This window comes from Corythoichthys intestinalis, chromosome 8, assembly GCF_030265065.1.
Source record: "Corythoichthys intestinalis isolate RoL2023-P3 chromosome 8, ASM3026506v1, whole genome shotgun sequence".
In the NCBI taxonomy this organism is placed as follows: Eukaryota; Metazoa; Chordata; class Actinopteri; order Syngnathiformes; family Syngnathidae; genus Corythoichthys; species Corythoichthys intestinalis.
In genome coordinates, this window is record NC_080402.1 from 7,575,522 (window position 1) to 7,597,300 (window position 21,779).

Below are 21,779 nucleotides of genomic sequence, written 5' to 3' on the forward strand. Positions count from 1 at the left end.
GACTGCCGCCACTTTCAACCACTAAGTTTTACTTCTCGCCCGTCTCACTCTCGCTTCCTACTACCTCACAGCTCTCCAGTCCCAGTGTCTCTTAAAGGGATCGTGAATAGTTACGGACATTACAGTATAAAATAAATTAATAATATGCATAAATTCGTTTACAGAACAAATCTCAAGAATTGAACGTTGTTTATAAAAATTTAACGTCATTTGAAAGAGTCAGAGATTTGTTGATGCTCTGAAAAGCTGGACCAACAAATCACAACCCTGACTTAAAAAAAATAAAAAATAAATGGAAAATTTGCGGCATCTGGGGAGCAAGCAGCCAATATCAAACGGTATTTCAACATGCCAAAAAGACAGTTCCATTTACTCTCTTTTTTCAAAAAGAAGAAAAATGGTTCAAAACGAGTCAGAAAACCAACAACCGGCGATGAAGGAAGCTGCTGTTATTTATTGTAATCTCAGATTTTTTAAAAATGTTTTACAAGTTAGACTGTACGTTACTGTAAGTCCCACCTGTGGTTATGTGGGCAATTGCCCGTGCTGTGCAGAGTATAGCCTAAATAATTGTAAATTGTTGTCTTAACATTTATACCATGGATATTATCTGAAATTGAGGCTTGTAAGTCCCACAGCATGGCAAGTAGTGGTGTGCCATCTTAGGCACCCCACGATTCGATTCGATTACGATTCAGGGTGCTACGATCCGAATATTAAACGATGATCGCGGTATTGGACGATGATCGCGGTCATCGCGATTATCACGATTATCGATGCATCGTACATTACTACTTAATACAGTAGCCAAACACATTTATGTCAATTATTTATTTAAAATATCCTAATGATTCAACAGGAACGATGGAAACATGCCCATACAACAAAAAGCTGCCCTTAAGCTGCTTATTTATTTATTTATTTTTTACATGAAAGTGCAAAAACATGACTCATTTTAAAGGGAGTACTTATTTCTCTCAACAATACAATAAAATTTACACAGGTGGAATGAATTCCACATTTTCAAAGTGTCTTTAGAAATAAGACGTCTTTTAACCAATATACTTTACTATGTTTTCACAGAATTCTGTACTATTTCGCATGTTTGTAGTGTTACTGCTGTACTTAATCGTGGTTTTACACGTTCTGCATATGAAATACACGTTAGCGAATTAGCTAAATAGCTTAGCGCTTGGCGCTAACTATTAACATCTCAAAAACAACAACAACAAAGGCTAAACAGTACAAGAGGGTTCGTGTACTCGCCTCTTTTAGATGCACACGGGTCTTAGCAACACACTCAGGACATTTTTCAATTGAAATGCATTAAAATTACTGCTGTACATATAAATGACAAGGAGCAACGAACTATCTCTCTTCCCTTCTTGCTCAAAAAAAAAAAAAAAACTAGCGCACAAAAGGACAACCACCGGGGTGCGCTTCTGTTCCTAAAGTCTCTCATACACAAATTTATTTTCCAGTGTTTTATAAAGGAGTAAATCTCTCTCTCTCAGTAACCAGCAACATCCATCATAACATGTGTGCGCCTGTTAACAGTGCCTGGCGGCAGACGTGTCTTGAATTTCGTTCTGCTATGAGCGGCTGCCATAAAGTTATGAGGGAAAAACATCGTTTTTGAACCTTTATGAATCGTAATCGAATCGTCACTTGTCGAATCGCGATGCATGTAACAATCGATTTTTTGGAACTCCTCTAATGGCAAGTGGGCATTTGCGTCTTGTTTTCAGCACCATTTTCCGCGTATGTTCCGGGAGCTGTGCCCGTCTCATCATCCCTGCGCTGTCATATGTACTTTGCGTTCTGGCACGTTATGAGCTACAAATTAAGCACTGACTTTGGGGGAAAAAGGGAAAAAACTTGTCTTATAGACCCTACTCACCGACGTCACAGAATGACGTATCCGGCCGCCATATTGTCCGTCTCTGTTTAGCCCTATTCTCAATGGTTTCAATTAGTCGTTCAGTTTATAGAGCAATTCATGGAAGCCCCAGTGCTTTCAGACGCGGTAAACTCATTGGATGCGTTGCATAAAAGGCGTTATGTGGAAAAGCTTCAGTCTATCCATTCGCCAGATCCATATTTGATGCCTAAATCGATATTTTTCGACCTGCTGTCTTCGCCCTCTCTGCCTGACATCTGCTACCCTGATATTTACAACTATGTTTTCCACAGAAACTCGGCCTATTCTCACGAAACTTTGAAAAACATTAAGAGCAGCACTCTAAGCAACATTACCCTGTGTGATTTCTAAAATGGCGACAATCAAAAAAAAAAAAAAGTTGACTGCGATGGCTGACGCTTCAAGGATAGGTGGATATTGGACTATTTCTTCAATAAAACACGCAACAACTGTGTCTGCCTCTTTTGCAAAGAGACAGTCGCTGTTTTCAAAGAGTTCAATGTGACGCGATAATAACAAGACACGCTGACATGTACAAAATGAGGGGCGGCTAGCTTGACTTCGTTTTAACGAGTGGAGGGTGGCTTGACCGCAGTTTCGCAAGAGCCCGAGTGTCGAAAGAGAACGCCACAAAGACGAGACTGTTGAAATTATGAATTAAAAAAAAGAATAAAACAAATGTGACACACAGAAGGGCTTGCTAACATTTGTTTATATATATTGTTCTATGTAAATCAGCCAAGGTAGCCCCCCGCATTTTTACCACACCAAATCTGGCCCCCTTTGCAAAAGGTTTGGACACACCTGTTTAACTGATGATCCGTAGACGAGGCCAGCTTTTTTCACTTGGTACCAGCTAAATATTATTCAAAATGTAATGATGTTGGAAGAAATAAGCATCTTGAATTTGAAACTGTATGTTGTCGGCGATTAGCCTCGCAATGATCTTAATTGTGGTTGTCAGCGCAAAACCCTCTAAGTATATATTAAATGCATCTTACCAGATATAAAATGACTACTGCATAATCTGTGGCAGGGGCGGACTGGGACTAAAAAGCAGCCCTGGAGTTTGACTCAGCCCAGCCCACAAGAATCGCTGTATACAGACCCTCTAGGGGGGTCCAGGGGCATGCCCCCCCCCCCCCCCCCCCCCCGCCCGGGAGAATTTTAAAAAATATTTTATTGTAAAATGCATCAATTTCGTTCACTTTGAGAGAAAAATGAGGAAAATGTGTCTAGAGCAGACATGTCCAAAGTCAGGCCCGGGGGCCAGATGTGGCCCATGGACAAATTTCATCCGGCCCCCAGCCTCTGTCATAAAATCAATAACGTCTGGCCCACACACGGACTTAAAAAATTGGTCAGCAGCACTGCTACCAGCATATGAAGTAGCTTACACACTAAATGCTGCTCCTCATTTACCCGCTATAAGGCTGCGGCACTCCACACAACATTACCCCGTGTGACCCTTTACTCCCAATTTTCTAAAACGGCGACAATCAACAAAAAAAAAGAAAGTTGATTGCGATGGCCGACGCTTCAAGGATAGGTGGAAATTGGACCATTTTTTCTCTAAAATACGCAACAACTGTGTCTGCCTCATTTGCAAAGAGACCGTCGCTGCTTTTAAAGAATTCAATGTGAGGCAATATTACCAAACAAGATAGGCTGACATGTATGACAAGATTACAGGGAAGATACATAGCGATAAACTGGAGCAACTTGAAGCTAGTTTAATTTCACAGCAGCAGTATTTCGCAAGAGCCCGAGAGTCGAAAGTGTAAGCCACAAAGGCTGGTTGCGAGATTGTTGAAATGATTAATTTTAGAAAAATAATAAAGCAAATGTGACACACATAATGGCTTGCTAAAATTTGCTTAAATATATTGTTCTACTTAAAGGACGTCAGCCAAGGTCGGCCCCCCACATTTTTAACACACCAAATCTGACCCCCTTTGCCAAAAGTCTGGACACCCCAGGTCTAGACTGTGACTGTCTGACTTGGGGCGCTCAAAATACTGCAGGGATGAACTGTAGTTGGATTCATCTTCTGCCTTAGCTCTATAATCAACCTGAATAAACAAATAAAAGAATTTCTTTTTCAAAGCAAGTTTTATGTATCCAATTGATTATAATAACACCTATCCCGTGTCTATAAAATGACTTCATTGTTTATGCCATAATTAATCTTGCCACACAAATAATAAATTCCAATGAAAATACAATAAACATTTCAAGACAAATCCTGTAACCTTCATTGGAAAGTATTAACCAGAAAACAAAACGATGTATAAATGATTAAAAATATATATCAATTCAACTACCTAAACTTGAAAGTAAAACAATTCATTTTATTAATATTTTGTTATATTTCTTCTGAATTAATATTGCTGCTGCGTGTGCATACGTTGTTTTACAGCTAAAATGTTTGCCAATTGCTAATATACCTAGCAAGTAACCCTCTCCATCTCAACCCTTCGTGGGCCACAACAAGTCTTTCAGCCAGGTGCATTGCTGCCACCTGTCGGATTCGATGCGAACTGTAGATAATCACAGAGTAGAGAGGGGATAAAAACAGCGTAGTATGTATGGCGGCCGCCGGCCGTCCAGCGCACCGGCCGTTCTGTGATCCTCCAGAAGCTACAGATTACCTGTCCGCCCCTGATCTGTGGTAATCGTTTGGAGCCCTGTTTTCTCGTCGAATTGCAGCAGTCCGTCTCGCTCTCCTCTCCGGGTCTCTCGGAATACGGTAGAACTTCAAGCCTCTCCATCTATCTTCTCTGTTATTGCAACCGACCGCCACACACGCCTTCACCATTTTGATTATTAATGTTAACGAGCGGAAAAACACGCCATAATAGGAGGAATTTACGTAGCGGTAATGCATATACACGACAAGTAGACGGACAACATGGCGCCGAGGCTTGGTTGTGACGTCATGTGAGTAGGGTCTATAAGTATCTCTTTCCAATGCTAAATCTGAATAAATACAGTGAACACCCCTCCCCCCCAAAAAACAATTTTATTGATTTATTTATTTATTTTGTGCTACTTCACTTATCGCAGCGGGTTCTGATCCTCATTAACCGCGAAAAATGATGCAGCAGAAAACGATTTTTTTTTTTCAGCACAAACCTAGTACAAACGAATGACATAATTTTTCTATGAAATTTGCATCTGATAGGGGAGAGGCCAACTTCACGTAGGTCATAAACTCCATCCTCTTCAACCACTCCATCCCCCTGTTGGACGGTCCACTCGGGGTGGAGGGGGGTCCCCATTTATGCTCATTGCACCCGGGCCCTGTTCACATTTATTCCGCCACTGGGAGGTACCCCTAATCAACATGTTGCATATTTTACCTTTCAGTCATAAATTATTTTTTATGCAATGTGTTGACATTATGATGCGAATGAAAAAAAAAAAAAAACATGTCCCACTCTTTTCATTTTTTTTGTTTTTTTTTTGTTTACTCTGATGCACCCACCGTGCACACACACTGGACCAGCCCACTTTTTGACGGTGACTCACTGCAGCTTGCATCGAACTGTGCGCGGAGCATCCCCTCCCTTTCAAAAAAGAAAAAAAAAAGAAGGAGAGAATCAGCTCCGGCTGGCAGCGGGAGGGCGTGGCTCACATCAGCGGCGGGTGTGTTTGTCCATATTCTTCTCCAAGCCTCCTCATCTCCAGCCGACACGGATGCGCGAACCGCAGCGCCCCTGTCAAGGTAAGCGACCCCTCTCTCCTTTCTTTCCGCACCCCGCTTCATTATAACGTCGCGTGCACCCGCAAGGTCAAACCTGCAGGAAAAAGAGCGCATAATTGGATGTTTGTGTTTTTGTCGTCAATTGCTCCTCCCGCACTTGGGAAATTGTGCATTCTCAAATGCATTTAATTGAAGGGGAATGCATGAAAACGGGATGAAGATGTGTTTCCACATGAATATTTGCACTGTGGTGACAGACGTGTTCGTGAATAGTGGGAAGGCAAACAAAAAACGCGTCAGTTGTCTGCCTACTAAGGCACCTGGATGTTGGGTGACACTTTCATGGCATCAATGAATATAAAATGGTTGTGTGTGTGGACTTGAATTCATCAGATTAATTGATGATGGGCAGAGTAGCCAAAAATTGTACTAAAGTAAGAGTGGTGTTAAAAAATAATATTACTCAAGTAAAAGTAGAAGTAGTCATCCAAAGATGTACTCAAGTACAAGTAAAAAAGTGAAAAGAATACTCAAGTAATGAGTAATATTGTGAGTAGCTGTTTTTTTTTTTTTTAAACAATGTAATTTTTTTTTCTCTCAGTACAAATACAGAAACAAAGCATTATTCGTCCTAAGAGCATGAGTACCCTCTAGTGGAGAAAATAGTTCCTAGTTTGAATAATGAATAGCTACTTCATAGTTACTACTATGAAATTAAAATGCCTAATACAGGAGAAAAAAGTCTTAAATAGCATTATTATGTGAATTAGAATAATATTTTGAGCCGATTCGACTATATACAACAATTTTTGGCAAAGCACAGATGACGAGAAATTAGTCTTTTAATCTGCCGTTTAGGCACGCCTACCATTATAGAGCTGGCAGGGTCATGGTTTCATCTGATTTAGAATTCAGCCCATTGAGGGGGAATTATTCAGAAAGCGAAAAATGCGACGAAGCTTCAGCTCATCAACATTGAATAAATGTTGATCATACAAACGTTGATGCGCAGGCGACGCAGAAGACGATTTTGAGGCGGTCTGTCCAACTTTTGATGCCGCATGGAGAGTTCTAGCCTCGGGTGCAAACCAGCTAGCTGGAGCGGCTAGCTTCAAACTGGCGTCGAGCACTGCGTCCAGCGTTTTGTCCGAGGTCTGCAAAGCCTTCCAGCCTGATTTGTTTTCCGTGTCCTACTACCAGCCAGTCGGAAGCCATAGCGGATTTCTGGCGTCTATTGAACTTCCCAAACTGCGTTGGAAGCCTTGATGTTAACGTCAGGGGTGAAAGTGGCTAGAATTTTTTGCCGGAACTCCCCGACGTGAAGGGCGCCACGGAGCCAGAAATTTTGTTTGTTTATTTATTTTCTTTTGTTTTTCTGGGGGGGGGGGAGGGTTCAAACCTCCTAAAACTACTGAAATGCAAAGAAAACTTCTTTCTATAACACATACAAAAACAGATTTTCATTCAAAATTGTCTTTTTTCAATGATTTGCAAAATTAAAAGTTTACAAAAGCAGCAATAACCCCAACATCCATCTACTAATTTTTATTTTTTCTCATTTCCTCACATACTAAATGCCAAATCTCAATTTTAACTACTTAAGAATATAGGATGTATATTAAAATTGAAGTTATTGTAAACATTTACTTTTGTTTTCTTTTTTTTTATAATAAAGATATAAGCAGTGTTGGGAGTAACGGCATTATAAATAATTTTTTATTATTATATTTTTTCAGTAACGGGGTAATCTAACTAATTACTTTTTCCGCCATTACCGTTACTGACGGTCAAAAGCGGTGCGTTACTTACTCTGAATAAATTGAAGAAACTACCAGCCGTGTCAAGTCGACTCTCTGCTCTGTTGATTTGTCATCCAAGACTTGGGGTGCGTTCAGGTTCCAGAATAGCGCATGTACTTCTGACTCCAAGCTGTTTGTCCCTGCTCATTCAATTAGACAATGATTTCCAAAGTTTGGTAACGTTTCTCTGTTTGCTACACCTGATGCTAGCCTCGTTCCCATCTCCCACTGTCAGCCAGCAATAATTCTGCTTCCATCTTGAGGACGGCAGACGCTTTGAAGGTGACGTGAATTGTCGGGAATCGAGCCTACCTAAATGCAGCCCCTCGAGAGATGTGATGGAAGTGATTGTGATTGGCTGAGGGTTAGTCATGTGTCGTGGTAAGCCAATCAGAGCCGGTGATTTCACAAGCAAACCGGAACAGCGCGTGCGGCAAACACACACACGCAAAACAGATGCACAGGGTCGGGACGGCAGAGCATTCAGAAGAAAAATTGTCCTTTAAGAGGTGGAGATATAGATACTATTTCAAGTTTGTCGAAATTAAAGGAAAGAACCTGCATGTAATGTGTAATTTATGTCCCGGGGCAAAGCTTTTGTCGACATACGTGGTAAGCAATTCAAATCTGCTGAAGCACCTAACAAGTTAACTACCTGTCTGTTCTTCTCTATTCCACTGACTCGAATACTGCTCAGAAAATTTTAAATTCTTTGACATACAACAAGTTCTTTTAAAAGTAACGGAAATGGTTACTTTCCCTGGAAACTAGTTACTTTTACTATAGAGTAATTCAGTTACTAACTCAGTTACTTTTTGGAAGAAGTAGTGAGTAATGTAACTAATTACTTTTTTAAAGTAACGTGCCCAACACTGGATATAAGTAACATACATTCAGAAAAATAAGTACAAATGACTTATGCAGAGTGAAATGGAATATATTTTGAATATCGCGCAAACATTGACTTTTTTAAATCATCAGGAAATGAAGACATAGCCTAACATAAATGAACAAATATAAGTCCAAAGTGCACATTGACAGCTAAGATGTTCTGAACCTCCCCATCAGAGCAAATAAAACTAAATATGAGTTATAAATAAAATGCATTATTATTATTATTATCAAATATGCCTCCTCAACTCTTTTACATAGCGTTTTGACAGTTCCCGTCATATTTTTGGAATCAAAGCACCGTGTACCGAAACTGCGTTCCAGCCCTGAATCTTATACCGGAACTGCGTTCCTGACCGTTCTGGCCCACTTTCAGCCCTGGTTAACGTTGTCATAAAAGCACCGAGGCACTCTCAATCAGTGATGATGTAACGTGTGTGAACTGTCTGTTGTTGAAAATTAAACATCAAAACAACTCTTTTGACACCAAACCAGTGCTTTATGCTTCATATACTTGAAGTGTGACACATAAATAAGTCAGACTCACAGCAAACATATGTGCACAAGAAATGATGAAGCGCACCAACCAAAAATACGACATAAAGTGATAAAAAGCTGGCAGTTTTTGGCCGACTGGGTCACCGCTTCGTGTGGCCATTTTTTAAATTGAATGTTTGAGAATGACGGTGATTTCACGCTGAACCGGAAACAACAGTCTGAGCGGACCAATCACAGTCCGTTTCCACCACGTCATACGCGTCTACGCGACGCGAAGGTTAGAAAATTCGAGAGGAGCACGTCAGGCTACGGGGCAGGGTCGTAACTCGAGTCTTCCTTGACGGCGCAGGTCTGACGCGGAAGTATAACTCGGCCTTTACACCAGTCAATGACTCGGAGCGAGGTACTGGAGAAATGTTTTCGAAACAAAAATCGGGTTTTCAAAAGAGGAAAGAAAAGAAAGCAAAACAGGAGATGAGTAGAAAAGGCCAACAGGATGTGACAAAGCACTTCACAAAGGAAAGTTGGTGTCTTGTGTCAGTGTAGTGCTCAAAATTACCCTATTATCTTAGCTCGGAAGCAAGGTCCCACCTCACTTCGTAAGAAATACGGGATTTTCCCGGCCTCAATGAGCGACATTCACCTATTCAAAAACACGAATTCTAAATAATGACGGCATTTTTTGGTATCCTCCAGATGTTGAAACTAAAGTTGGTGTGGAAATGTTCTTTTTTAAAATTGGATTGAATCCAGTTTGTCAAGAATTTATTGAATTTAGTTTGTTAACAAGGGACCTCGCTTCAGAGCTGTCGCCGTAGCCTATAGACCCTACCCACGTGAAGTCACAACTCCGCTCTCCTGAATGGTACCGCCCAATTGTCCGTCAAAACATAGTGTTAACCTGTTACGGCTACGTACATTCCTCCTATTTACGGCGTGTTTTTCTGCTCCTTAACATTAATAATCAAAATGGTGAAGGCGTGTGTGGCTGTTGGTTGCACTAACAGAGAAGATGGAAGGAGAGACTTGAAGTTTTACCGTATTCCGAGGGATCCAAAGAGGAGAGCGAAATGGACGGCTGCAATGCGACGTGAAAACTGGGCACCAAAAAAATCACCACAGACTATGTAGTAGTCATTTTATATCCGGTAAGATGCATTTAAGATATACTTAGAGGGTTTTGGGCTGACAAATAACCACAATTAAGATCATTGCTAGGCTAATCGCCGACAACATACACGTATGTATGTAGTGAGAGTGCTATCGCTAAACCATATAAACATTAAAAGCCTTAACTCCATTGACAAACGACATGAAATACATTAGACTTGACACTGGATGTTAGCAATAACAAAAGATTTTGAATTGAAAATTTCGTAACTCACCTTTCCAAGCACAAGATAGATTCCTGCCGAATTTTCGTGGACGAGGACCTGTTTCACCCAACCAGCAACGAAGTATTTATAAGCCTCCAAGCTCTTGAAGTTTTTCAAATTTTCGTGAGAATAGGCTGATTTTGTGTGGACAAGATAATTGTAAATATCAGCGTAGCAGATGTCAGGCAGACAGGGCGAAGACAGTGGGTCGAAAAACATCGATTTGGGCATCAAATATGGATCTGGCGACTGTATAGAACGAAGCTTTTCCACATAACGCCTTTTATGCAACACATCCAGTGAGTTTACGGCATCAGAAAGCACCGGGTCTTCCATGAAATGCATTTTAAATTCCGCCATCAATTGAAAACAATGCTAATACAGAGTCAAAATGACGGACAAGTGGGCGGAACCATACAGCGAGCACGTGGTTTTGTGACGTCGGTGGGTAGGGTCTATAGTGGAGATGGCGAGTTTCCAGATGAGGCTAAGCCTACTCCATAATACTCCACTAAACCTAGTGTTTGCTCCACTTTTAGCTTACATTTAGTCAGTACAGCAGGCAAACCCTGAGCAATCTCTTCATACTAAAACAGTTGTATACTGTAATGTATACTGTAGTATAGTTAAGTTAAAACAAAACATTTATTCTAATGTATTCTAATTCTAAATTCATTATGGTATTGGCTTTGAGAATACTTCTAAAAAAAATATTAAACTGGAAAAGATGGCGTTCAGTACATATCTTATAGATCAGAGGTCACGGAACCGCGGAACTCGGTCCGGTTCCGGACCCCCAAGCCGTCTGGACCGGATCTCAAGCGCACGCGACTAATACACGTTGCAACAACAAAAACCATTTTTGTCTGCGGGTTTGCAGAGCGGAGGTGGGCAACAAACAAAAACCTTAGCGGTGACGTGCGTGAGCCAGCCAATCGGAGTGAAGCATTGGAAAGTTATTTTCAGAACAGCATGTCTCAGGGGCAGTTTACATGGCGACTCTGTGACACAAAGACGCAATGACTGAGTAGCGGACTTGCCTCGCGTACATATGGTGTTGGCGAAGATGGAAGGCGAAAACGAAAAATTCTTAATCCTGCCTCCAAAGTGGAAGAATCCGATTGCCGGGAATTGAGGGGGGCTTCCTCGGCATGCATATTAAAGGATCCCGCGGCACGAGACCGCCACGTTAACGTCAGCACTCGTACACATCACAGCGGTGCTACTAAACATTAAAAAAAGCAAATTTGGCGAAATGTCGGCTTTAATTTACTGTTTTTATAATATTCTTAAATTAAATATGTTGAATGTTTCCTTTTTTGTGCCTTTTTGAACAAAAGAAAAATGCCATTGTTTCAAGTGGGCGGGCATATTTTTTTCCGGGCTGAGGGAGCTTGGTGGGGTCAAAGTGCATCGTTCTCTGTCGCTCTGTAAATCTGCACTGCCCCCTAGGGCCTGGCATGAATACTACATCGTTTTCATGCGGAATTGCGACATTGCTCAAATGGAGACGCCAATGCAAATTTGAAATTTTTCGTATTCTTGGAGAGTCACCATGTAAACGGCCCCTCACACTCGCTTTCCAGACTCCGCGGAGTGAAAGCCAAATACTGAGCCGAATGAAGTTGGAGGAAGTGGCGAAAAAGGTACGGCAAATGGCGTGCTCAAAACTACGCAAGATTGATGCAGAAAACAGAGGATTTAAGGAGGAGTGGACCAACACATTTTTGTTCATTTTACCTGGCAGCAGCACAAGACCGCTATGGCTCATCTGTTCAGAGACGGTAGCGCTTGTAAAGAGCAGCAATTTGAAAAGGCTCTATGAGACGAAGCACGCAGCTTTGTCGCAAAGTTTCCCTATGAACTCTGCCATCCGTTCTCAAAAAATAGCGGAATTAAGGGCTCAATATGATCGCACCTCAATGCTCATGGTTCATTCATTCACTGCACAGCAACGCGCAAAGGAATGCTCCCTCAGAATAGCGTAGATATTGGGTCAAAACAAAAAGTCTTTCAGTGACGCACTTATTGTCAAAGATTGTATGAGTGCAGTTGCTGAAACTTTGCTTCATGGAAAGCAAAAAGAGGTCTGTCAAAAAATAAAGCAAGTCCCCCTGTCAGCATCCACGATTAAAAAAAAAAAAAGTCTTGAACATGCTCTTATGTTGCTATTTAATAATTCAATTAAAGCACTTTTTAGTTTTATGCACCTTTTATATATAATTTACAATTTTGAATGTTGTAATTATCAGCATGGCCATGTAAAGATACGTTTGTATTTTTGGGAAAAAAAGAAGCATTAAAAATATTTCCGGACCCGAGATTGTTGTAATTTTTTAATTTCGGACCCAGAGGATTTTTAATTCATGACCCCTGTTATAGGTGATATCAGTATATTCATTATTGCTCTATACGCTGTATGTTTACATAAATATATTTTAATTCGGGCTGCCAAACGATTAAAATTTTTAATCGAGTTAATTACAGCTTAAAAATTAATTAATCGTAATTAATCGCAATTAATTGCAATTCAAACCATCTGTAAAATATGCCATATTTTTCTGTAAATTATATATATATTCTGTAAAATAAATTGTTGGAATGGAAAGATAAGACACAAGATGGATATATACATTCAACATACGGTACATAAGGACTGTAGTGGGCATTTCACTCTACTGTCGTTTAAATCTGTCTATGCTGTCCTCACTCCGAAGTGTCTACTTTTTCCAAAGCTAGACAGCTAGTGAACGACGCCTTAATAATCAGACTTCTTCCTTTTTCATCTGATTTATTAATAAAATGGCCTCAAACCACTGTCCTCTTTGGAAGAGTGAAACAACAACAAAAAAGTACACAGCATTGCATTAGCAACAACGTTAGCTTAGCACGCTATACAGGTTCACTAAACATAAACAAAAAGCGTCTCATACAAAAAATATAACATTTCGCTTGCTAACATAATATGTACTGTACATTCTTTACAACGACCATACTTAGGGACAAATCTTGTCCAAGGATCATATGAGCACAACATTACAATGTAGGCGTCAGCCCGAGATGTCATGCAGCCATATTGAACTGGCAAGAAAACAATAAACCATGTCGCAAAGCGACCACAAGAGTTCGCTGTTGGACAGCGCAAAAAGCCTTGCTGTAAAACTTACCAAAAGGCAGAATACGTTCTGAGCGTGACATGTGCGTTAATTGCGTCAAATATTTTAACGTGATTAATTTAAAAAATTAATTACCGCGCGTTAACGCGATAATTTTGACAGCCCTAATTTTAATCTTAAATTAACGCAGAAAATGCACAAATTAGTGTGTAAAGATTCACCAGAATGCAGGAAATTAAATAGTTGATACTTTATATGTCTGTCTGTGTCCCGGCAATACTGGTGGGGCCCAAAGTGATATCTTTTCATGGGGCCCAAAATCCATGGCAGCGCTCCTGGCTAAATGAAATATGAAATATTAAAAATGCATTTATTCAGTACGACATGGCAAAACTACTCCATAATGGTCAAAACTGTCGACTTCACCTCCACTGTGGCACAATATTTTATGCCACCGGAATTAGTCAGGCTTTTGTCATTTCCCTGCCACGGCTTCGGAGAGCTTAAACAAACCAGGAGGCGTGACAGCTAGCCAACATGCTAACCCGAACCGAGTGATGTTTCAAATTCTGTTCTCGGCTTTCGAAGCGAAAAATCACTCAAAACTACCCGGGATCATGTCACACTTTATATGAATATTAAATGTAATGGTTCACTTACTTATCTTTCCACCTTCTGTCATTGTTTGCATACTATCCTCATTAAAATATGAAAACCTATAAATGTTTGGGTGGTTTTAGTTAAAGCAGATGCTGTTTTTTTCATCTGTGTGATTTTGACAAAGATCAGATCACATTTGATGGTGATTTTATGCAGAAATGTGAGGAATTCCAAAAGGTTCAGATACTTTTTCATACCACTGTACTTACAGAATTTTTGAGTGAAGAAAATATTTCCAGAACCAATTAATTTCAAAAGTAGAAGTACCACTGTATTTTATATTTCAAATATATAAAATATTATATAACAGTGCAGAATGGTAAAACAACATTACTGTAAACAGAGGCTTAACAAGCTCAAAAATTTCAACAAAGGTTTCAAAAACCCATAAAATTTTCCGTCATACTGTCCCTAAGGTGCAGTATTACCTATTTTTTTTATGTCCTAAAAATGCATGGAGAAATCCTTTGCTTGCAACTTTAAGGCTCAACCCTCCCCCACTGGTTTTTGCTCAGTGTCAGTAAATCAGCTGTGCTACACGATGGCTGGAGGAGGTGAAACTCTTGAATGTTTTTCTCCATCGAAGAAAACGAAATCGCTGGTATGGGAATTATGGGAACTACCGTTGGAGTTTTTAAGGTGGCTAAACAAATTTTGCCCGTTGAATTAATTGTTCAATCGATATCTCTCTGACAAACAGGCAAACTCATTGAAATTTCTTGTCCTGAAATTTATTTAATCGCGGTAGTGCATCTATTAAGCAGCCGGAGAGGTTGTAGTAATGCTACGCTTGCGTTTATTGACATCTGTCTCTATGGAAACAGCCGGTGACAACTCTGCCACACATTGTCGCTAACAAGAATGACAGATCCGGCATCATTAAAAAGGCAATGTGACAGCGTTTTACAGCCTTTGTTGAGAAAAAATGTTGGATAAATCTAACAGCACGGCAGCGGGGGGGAAAAGAATCATGTCATTTTGATTCAGCTACCACTGTTTGGTGACAAAATAATAAACTAGATGACACTTTTTAACAGGCTTAGATGGTATCACACCAATTCAAATGGTGGGCATTGGCACTGAAACATGATCAATAACAGTAAATGGGTTAATGGTAGATTAATTTTTTTCTTCTTCTATTTTTAAATATAATTGTTACATTTAGATTTTTTTTAATTGAGTCATTTTATAAAATATAATTACTTTTTTTTAATGTCGTATTATGTTGATAGATGGATCTGTGGAAATTTTTTTAGATTAATCTAACTGTGATTAATCTATTGATTCGAACGCTGTCAATGGCACTGAAGCATGATCGGTGGTAGTAAACGAGTTAACGATAGACTGATCTAATGAAGAATTTTGCGATTATTCGATGACCACTGGATGAATCTGTTGAATATTTTTGCGATTAATCTAATTTAGCATTTACTCAAGTTTAGCGATTAATCTAATTCTGCAACTGATCTAATTTCGAATGCCATCAGTGGAGCTGAAACATGATCACTCAATGCCAACCTCTCTCAGTCAAAATAGATTGGATGCAGTGTGGTTGTTGACAGTCCTTTTGCTTTTCGTCTTAGTCTTAGCCTTAGCCTTTTTCATGATAATACGTATTAGTCTCCGTCTAGTTTTTGTTGACGAAAATGCAAGACTGATTTCGTCTAGTTTTAGTCGACGTTTACTGAAAATTTTTTCGTCTGTATAATTTTATAAAATTACTCCAGAAATCAATAAACAAAGGTTTCCAATTATTTCAAATGAACATTGACAGACGAGCACATATTGTAGAGTTAAAAACTTGGTAATAATCCACACCCAGCGGGAAAACAGCACATTATTTTCAATTAATTGTATCCATCTGGACGCCACAAACTGTATGTATAAAAAAAAAGTTAGCATTAGCCGAATGCTATGCTAATGCTACAAGTTACATTTAGTGTGTAATCACTCAGCACAGAGCTTCAAAGGCTAAAGCTGAAACTGAAGCATGATCGGTGGTAGTAAATGAGTTAATGATAGATTAATCTAATGAAGAATTTTGTGATTATTCGATGACCACCGGATGAATCTGTTGAATATTTTTTGCGATTAATCTAATTTAGCAATTACTCAAGTTTAGCCATTAATCTAATTCTGCAACTGATCTCATTTCTAATGCCATCAATGGTACTGAAACATGATCACTCAATGCCAACCTCTCTCAATCAAAATAGATTGGATGCAGTGTGGTTGAAAACAGCACGTTATTTTCAATTAATTGTATCCATCTGGCCGCCACAAACTGTATGTATAAAAAAAGTTATCATTAGCTGAATGCTATGCTAATGCTACGGGTTACATTTAGTGTGTGATGATCACTCAGCACAGAGCTTTAAAGGCTAAAGCAACATTGCATATTCTCTCTGGTCCAGAAAACAAATTTTACCATGTCCGAGTGTGCATGCAGCGGCAGCACGTCACATGAGTGTCACACATTGTGAACATGTGACGGGAACTACTGCACATTTTCATTTAATTGTATTCTTGTCAGTCTCGTGTTTTAGTCTCCCAAAACACATTTTTAGCTCATTATCGTCCCGTCTTTGTCATGAAAAAAAATTGTTCGTTGACTAAATATTTTCGTTATAGTCGTCATTGGCGAAAACAACACTGATTGGATGCTGAAGGGAATAGTATCTTTTCTCGTAATTACTTTTTGACTGTTTGTATTACTCTAACACACCAAATATCAAATAAATAGCATTTATATAATAGTTTAAGAAAAACAAACAGAATATACTTGATATTATGAACTGTTGGACTTGAAATAATTAGAATTTGCAGCGCCAAGAAAATGGGCAGATAAGGGCAGAACAGATACAGGACTCCTTCTGACCACGGAAGCCCAACGCGCACATCATCCAGCTAACTGAGCGAGATTGACGCTGACAAATAGGTGATAGGCAAGACATTTACAAGCCCACGTCTGCACCACCAAATCCCGCAATTAGCTCTTCTGGACAGTCCAGAACAAATGACGGGACATCTTGCCTTGCGACAAGGAACATCTGATCTGGAGGAACCCACGACCGAGAAGTGAACATTCAGCACTCATGTGACGCTGAGGATGACAAAATCCTTAACTCTCATTGCCCTGACAACAGTAATGCCCGAATTCTCCTGTCCAGAAACAGACAATAATTCCAAGCAACGCTTAAATACACCCTTCTTCCGGACCACAGCCCGCCTCACCAGAGCCTTTAAACGACTGAATGTTTAACTAATCGTCATTTTTCTCGGGAATCTTTTGTTGACTTGTGATATGGTGACCCTGGATTTAGTTTGGCTCCTCGCTTGGGTCTCTCTGTGCTTTATGATTGCTGCTGACTTAGAGTAAATTGTCAATAGGGTTGGGCATCGAGCATCGATGGGAACCGGTTCTATCACACCAATGCTCCCGGAATCGTTCGAATTTTAAAATTTCGATTACATGTTTCGATGCCCTGACCGCCGATCGGAAAAAAATTGCTCAAGTTCAAAGACAGATATTTAGAGACAAGTTAAGATCAGCCCTGTGAAAGCTTCATATAATTTTAAAAATCATTGAGAAGTTAAGACTTTAATATAAACCATGCAATTTTTTTACCCTGCCTTTTTTTTTTACCCTGCCTCTTAAAAGAATCTGAATTGAGAATCGTCCGGAACCGAAATCGAAATGTGGAATCGTAATCGGATCCGAAATCGTTCAATTTCGAACAATGCCCAACCGTAATTGTCAATGTGTCAGTGTTTGGAAGCCTTTTTCTAGCTTTTAAAATGGAGTCAGTACAAGGGGTTAAGACTAAGGTGAGCGCGCGAGTTTGGCCTTTTGGCCAGCTTGTCGGAGTTCCGCCGGCCTGGGTCGTTGGAATTGCACTAAGGCGGTTCTTAGCGTGATTCCGGCAATCTGCCTCTTAAAAGAATCTGAATCGAGAATCGTTCGGAACCGAAATTGAAATGTGGAATCGTAATCGGATGCAAAATCGTTCCATTTCAAACGATGCCCAATCCTAATTGTCAACTTGTGTTTCGAAGCCTTTTTCCAGCTTTTAAAATGGAGTCAGTACAAGGGGTTAAGACTAAGGTGAGCGAGCGACTTTGGCCTTTTGGCCAGGTTGTTAGTATTCCGCCGGCCTAGGTCGTTGGAATTGCACTAGCGTGGTTTTTAGCGTGATTCCGGCAATCTGGTTAAAAGGTCAAATTTCTTCAACGCCCATCGCAGTCGATAGCAGTGAAACATGATCAGCTGCAGTGATTGAGTTAATGATAGATTCCTATATTAAAGAATTTTGCGATTAATCGATGACCAGCAGATTAATCTGTTGAATGATTTTCTGATTAATCTAATTTCGCAATTGCTCTAATTTAGCAATTAGTCTAATTTTGCAATTAATCTAATTCTAATACTGTCACTGAACTGAGCACTGAACCATAATCACTCACTGCCAGCCCCTCCTAATCAAAATGGATTGGACTTCTATTTTCATCAAAAGCAATGAATGAGTTAACATTAGGGCTGTCAAAATTATCGCGTTAACGGGCGGTAATTAATTTTAAAAATTAATCACTTTAAAATATTTGACACATTTAACGCACATGCTCCGCTCAAACAGATTAAAATGACAGCACAGTGTCATGTCCACTTGTTACTTGTGTTTTTTGGGTATTTTGTCGCCCTCTGCTGGTGCTTGGGTGCGACTGATTTTATGGGTTTCAGCACCATGAGCATTGTGTAATTATTGACATCAACAATGCCGAGCTACTAGTTTATTTTTTGATTGAAAATTTTACAAATTTTATCTAAATGAAAACATTAAGAGGGGGTTTAATATAACATTTCTATAAATTGTACGAACATTTATCTTTCAGTTAAATGTTATCTTTTAACTTTTAAATGTTATCTTTCAGTTCTAAGAAGTCTTTCTATTCATGGATCGCTTTAACAGAATGTTAATAATGTTAATGCCATCATGTTGATTTGATGTCTTAATAAACAAATACAGTACTTATGTACAGTATGTTGAATGTATATATCCGTCCTGTGTCTTATCTTTCTATTCCAACAATAATTTACAGAAAAATATGGCATATTTTATAGATGGTTTGAATTGCGATTGATGAATTTTTAAGCTGTGATTAACTCGATTAAAAATTTTAATCGTTTGACAGCCCTAGTTAACATATCTGACATGTTGTGTAAGTCAACCCTCAAATTTTGCTCAGGCCCCTTTGTCTGGGCACATTATTTGATAGCCCTGAATGACCGTTGCTGTTTTTCCCCTTGTCATAGGAGAGAGCGCATTTGGATTACAACAGCATTTGAAGCGTGAACGTGTCCCTCCAGCATGGGATCCAACCCAAAAAGGACAGTGACCGTCCAGATGGTGCCTCAGCTGGCTGCGGCCGATACGCTCGCCAATAAGGAGTCCAACGCCAACTGGACCACGGACCCTGACCTGAAACTTCCCAAAGTTTGTCACGCGTCACCCGGTGGCAAACAGGAACAGACTGCGTCGCCGGTGCCAAATAGCGCCCTCAAAAAGACAGTGGACGCATCAGGCAAAGGTGTGGCCGAAGCAGCAGAGCTAAGGGATGCTAATGCTAATATTAGCAACACGTTAAACCAAGCAGACGAAAATACCTGTAAGATTACAGGCTGTCGGGTAAAAGCGCCTGAAGAAGAGGCGCGGAATAGCTCATCAAATCTAAACAGTGTCCAAGACTCGAGACACGTAGTGCCTGAAACGGATCTGAAGGCTGATGCAGTGAGCGTGGTAGTACAAAAAGACAAGGACATTTCAAGTCCGATGGAACCTGGCCACAAACGAAGACACTCGGTTTCCCTTCAGGAGCCGCCTGAGCTTAAGCAAAGCTCAGAAACTGCGCCCTCGCTCACCTCGACTTTGCCTTTGTCCAACAGCCAGAACGTCAAAGAAGTATCCATAGACAAAGTAACTATAGATAAAGTAGCTATAGACAAATTATCTATAGAGAAAATATCTGTTGAACAAGTAGCTGTAGACAAACACCTTCCAGTTCAGACATGCAACCAAGTCCAGGAACTTGAGGAACGTCATACCGAGCCTTGCCGCAAGCTCTACAGGGAGGCTTCCACCATGACCTCCCCTCGATTGCCCTTCGCCACGGCCGATCGGGGTCGTGACGCTGAGGTCCAGGCGGTAGCTAGCACCAGCTGCAAGGCCGTGTCCACCAGCCCGAGCCTACTTCCGTTCAGGCCAAACCCTGCCATCCTCGATGAGGCGCAGAGCCTCTCCGTCGTATACCGGCCCGACGGTAGTTTGGGCTTCTGCCAGATCGGATCGCCGATGAATATGACCGCGGAAAGGGTCACCGTGGAAGCAGAAATGTGTACTAACACCGCAGTGGACTCGAAGCTAGGGGCAAAGCCTAAGGAAAGCACCTCGACTCTCAGCAGCATCCAACCAGTGTATCAGATCAACATCGAGCACGGCAATCGCAAGGATACGGAGAACAGAAACGTGGTGGAGATACCGGCAACCAAGTTAAAAGAATCCCCAAAGACGGACATCCCTGTCAAGCCTGGATTTGCAGATAAGGCCGTCACAGCCCAAACTGGACTCTCCAAGTCCGAGGAACCAAAAGTTACAAAAGACTCTGAAAAGGAGACCGATTCCGGAAAGCAACAGACGGACATCAAGGGAGGCAACGATGACAAGCAGCAACGAAAGAGTGTCCACGACGTGGTCTGGGACGAACAGGGTATGACCTGGGAGGTCTACGGCGCCTCTGTGGACCCAGAATCCCTCGGTTTCGCCATCCAAAGCCACCTGCAGTGCAAGATAAAGGAGCAGGAGCGGAAACTGATTGCCCAGACCTCCTTCCGCAAGTCCATCACCGGCCTGGACTCGCCAAGGGCGGGCAAGAAGAGTAAGCGGCGACAACACAACCCGTTTCGCTCCATGCTGCGGAACGTGCGCCGCCCCAACTGCTGCGCGCGTCCCCCTCCCTCCGCAGTCCTTGATTAGAGGTTGAGCCAATGTTAAACTCTCTCACCCCATTCACCACCAGCTCCCCAGAGTTCAAGGTGGTCGCTGTAGTGATGCCACGTGATGGGACGGAGCTTCCCGTGAGTATCTCAGAATGTTGTAGACTAGTCCGTTTGTGACGTTTGTGAACAAGAAAGTAAAAAGGTATTCAAATGAACAAGTAATTTTGATAGAAATGGATATTTAAAAGGAAAATGAGAGAGAATGTAAAGAGCATATATGTCTATAAAGTACTCAAAGGCAATAATAGAGAAACGCATGTGTATTAGTTGCAGTGGCAATGGTTATATGACAATGAAGAACTGCATTTAAAAAAAGGCGGGTATAATTTACTGTCATAGTACTCGTGCAAATACATCTCATCACAGTTGTTTTAAGGTGTTCTGGGATCCTGTATTTTCAAAGTCCCCCACCTTTCATGAACATTCATTTTCTAGTGGCGTTATAAAAAAAAAAAGACTGTATGCATACATGTTTGTTTCCTCTTTGGTTTTCTATTAAAAGATGAAAAAAAACTCAAATCTAGTGTTACACAGTCTTTATTTACCATTTTTTTTGGGGGGGGGGGCGAGCCCCACCGTGAATACAAAAAGCACTCAATGAAAAAGGTTTCTGATTGATGAGATGCCACAAGATGGCGGCAAAGCATTGAATCAAGCTTCATCTTTGAAGTTTGGAAACAAATTATGAGTTTTTCAAGCCATTATCTGACGTGAGGTACACACTGGATTGGTCGAAATTGCAAGGCATTTATGTTGTTTGA

General features: G+C 40.7%; 1 protein-coding gene across 1 annotated transcript; it reads left to right on the forward strand.

Annotated features, from left to right (window-relative positions):
* The first annotated feature begins 5,493 nt into the window (after positions 1-5,493).
* Positions 5,494-21,470, forward strand: gprin3b (GPRIN family member 3b). The gene is made up of 2 exons (XM_057843945.1): positions 5,494-5,648; positions 19,279-21,470. The coding sequence occupies exon 2, from the start codon at positions 19,334-19,336 to the stop codon at positions 20,993-20,995; it is 1,662 nt and encodes a 553-aa protein (XP_057699928.1). The 5' UTR covers positions 5,494-5,648; positions 19,279-19,333; the 3' UTR covers positions 20,996-21,470.
* The last annotated feature ends 309 nt before the right edge of the window (positions 21,471-21,779 follow it).

What these genes read in the sequence shown, in the direction of transcription:
- gprin3b (XM_057843945.1), top strand. Translation starts at nt 19,334, where the DNA reads ATGGGATCCAACCCAAAAAGGACAGTGACCGTCCAGATGGTGCCTCAG.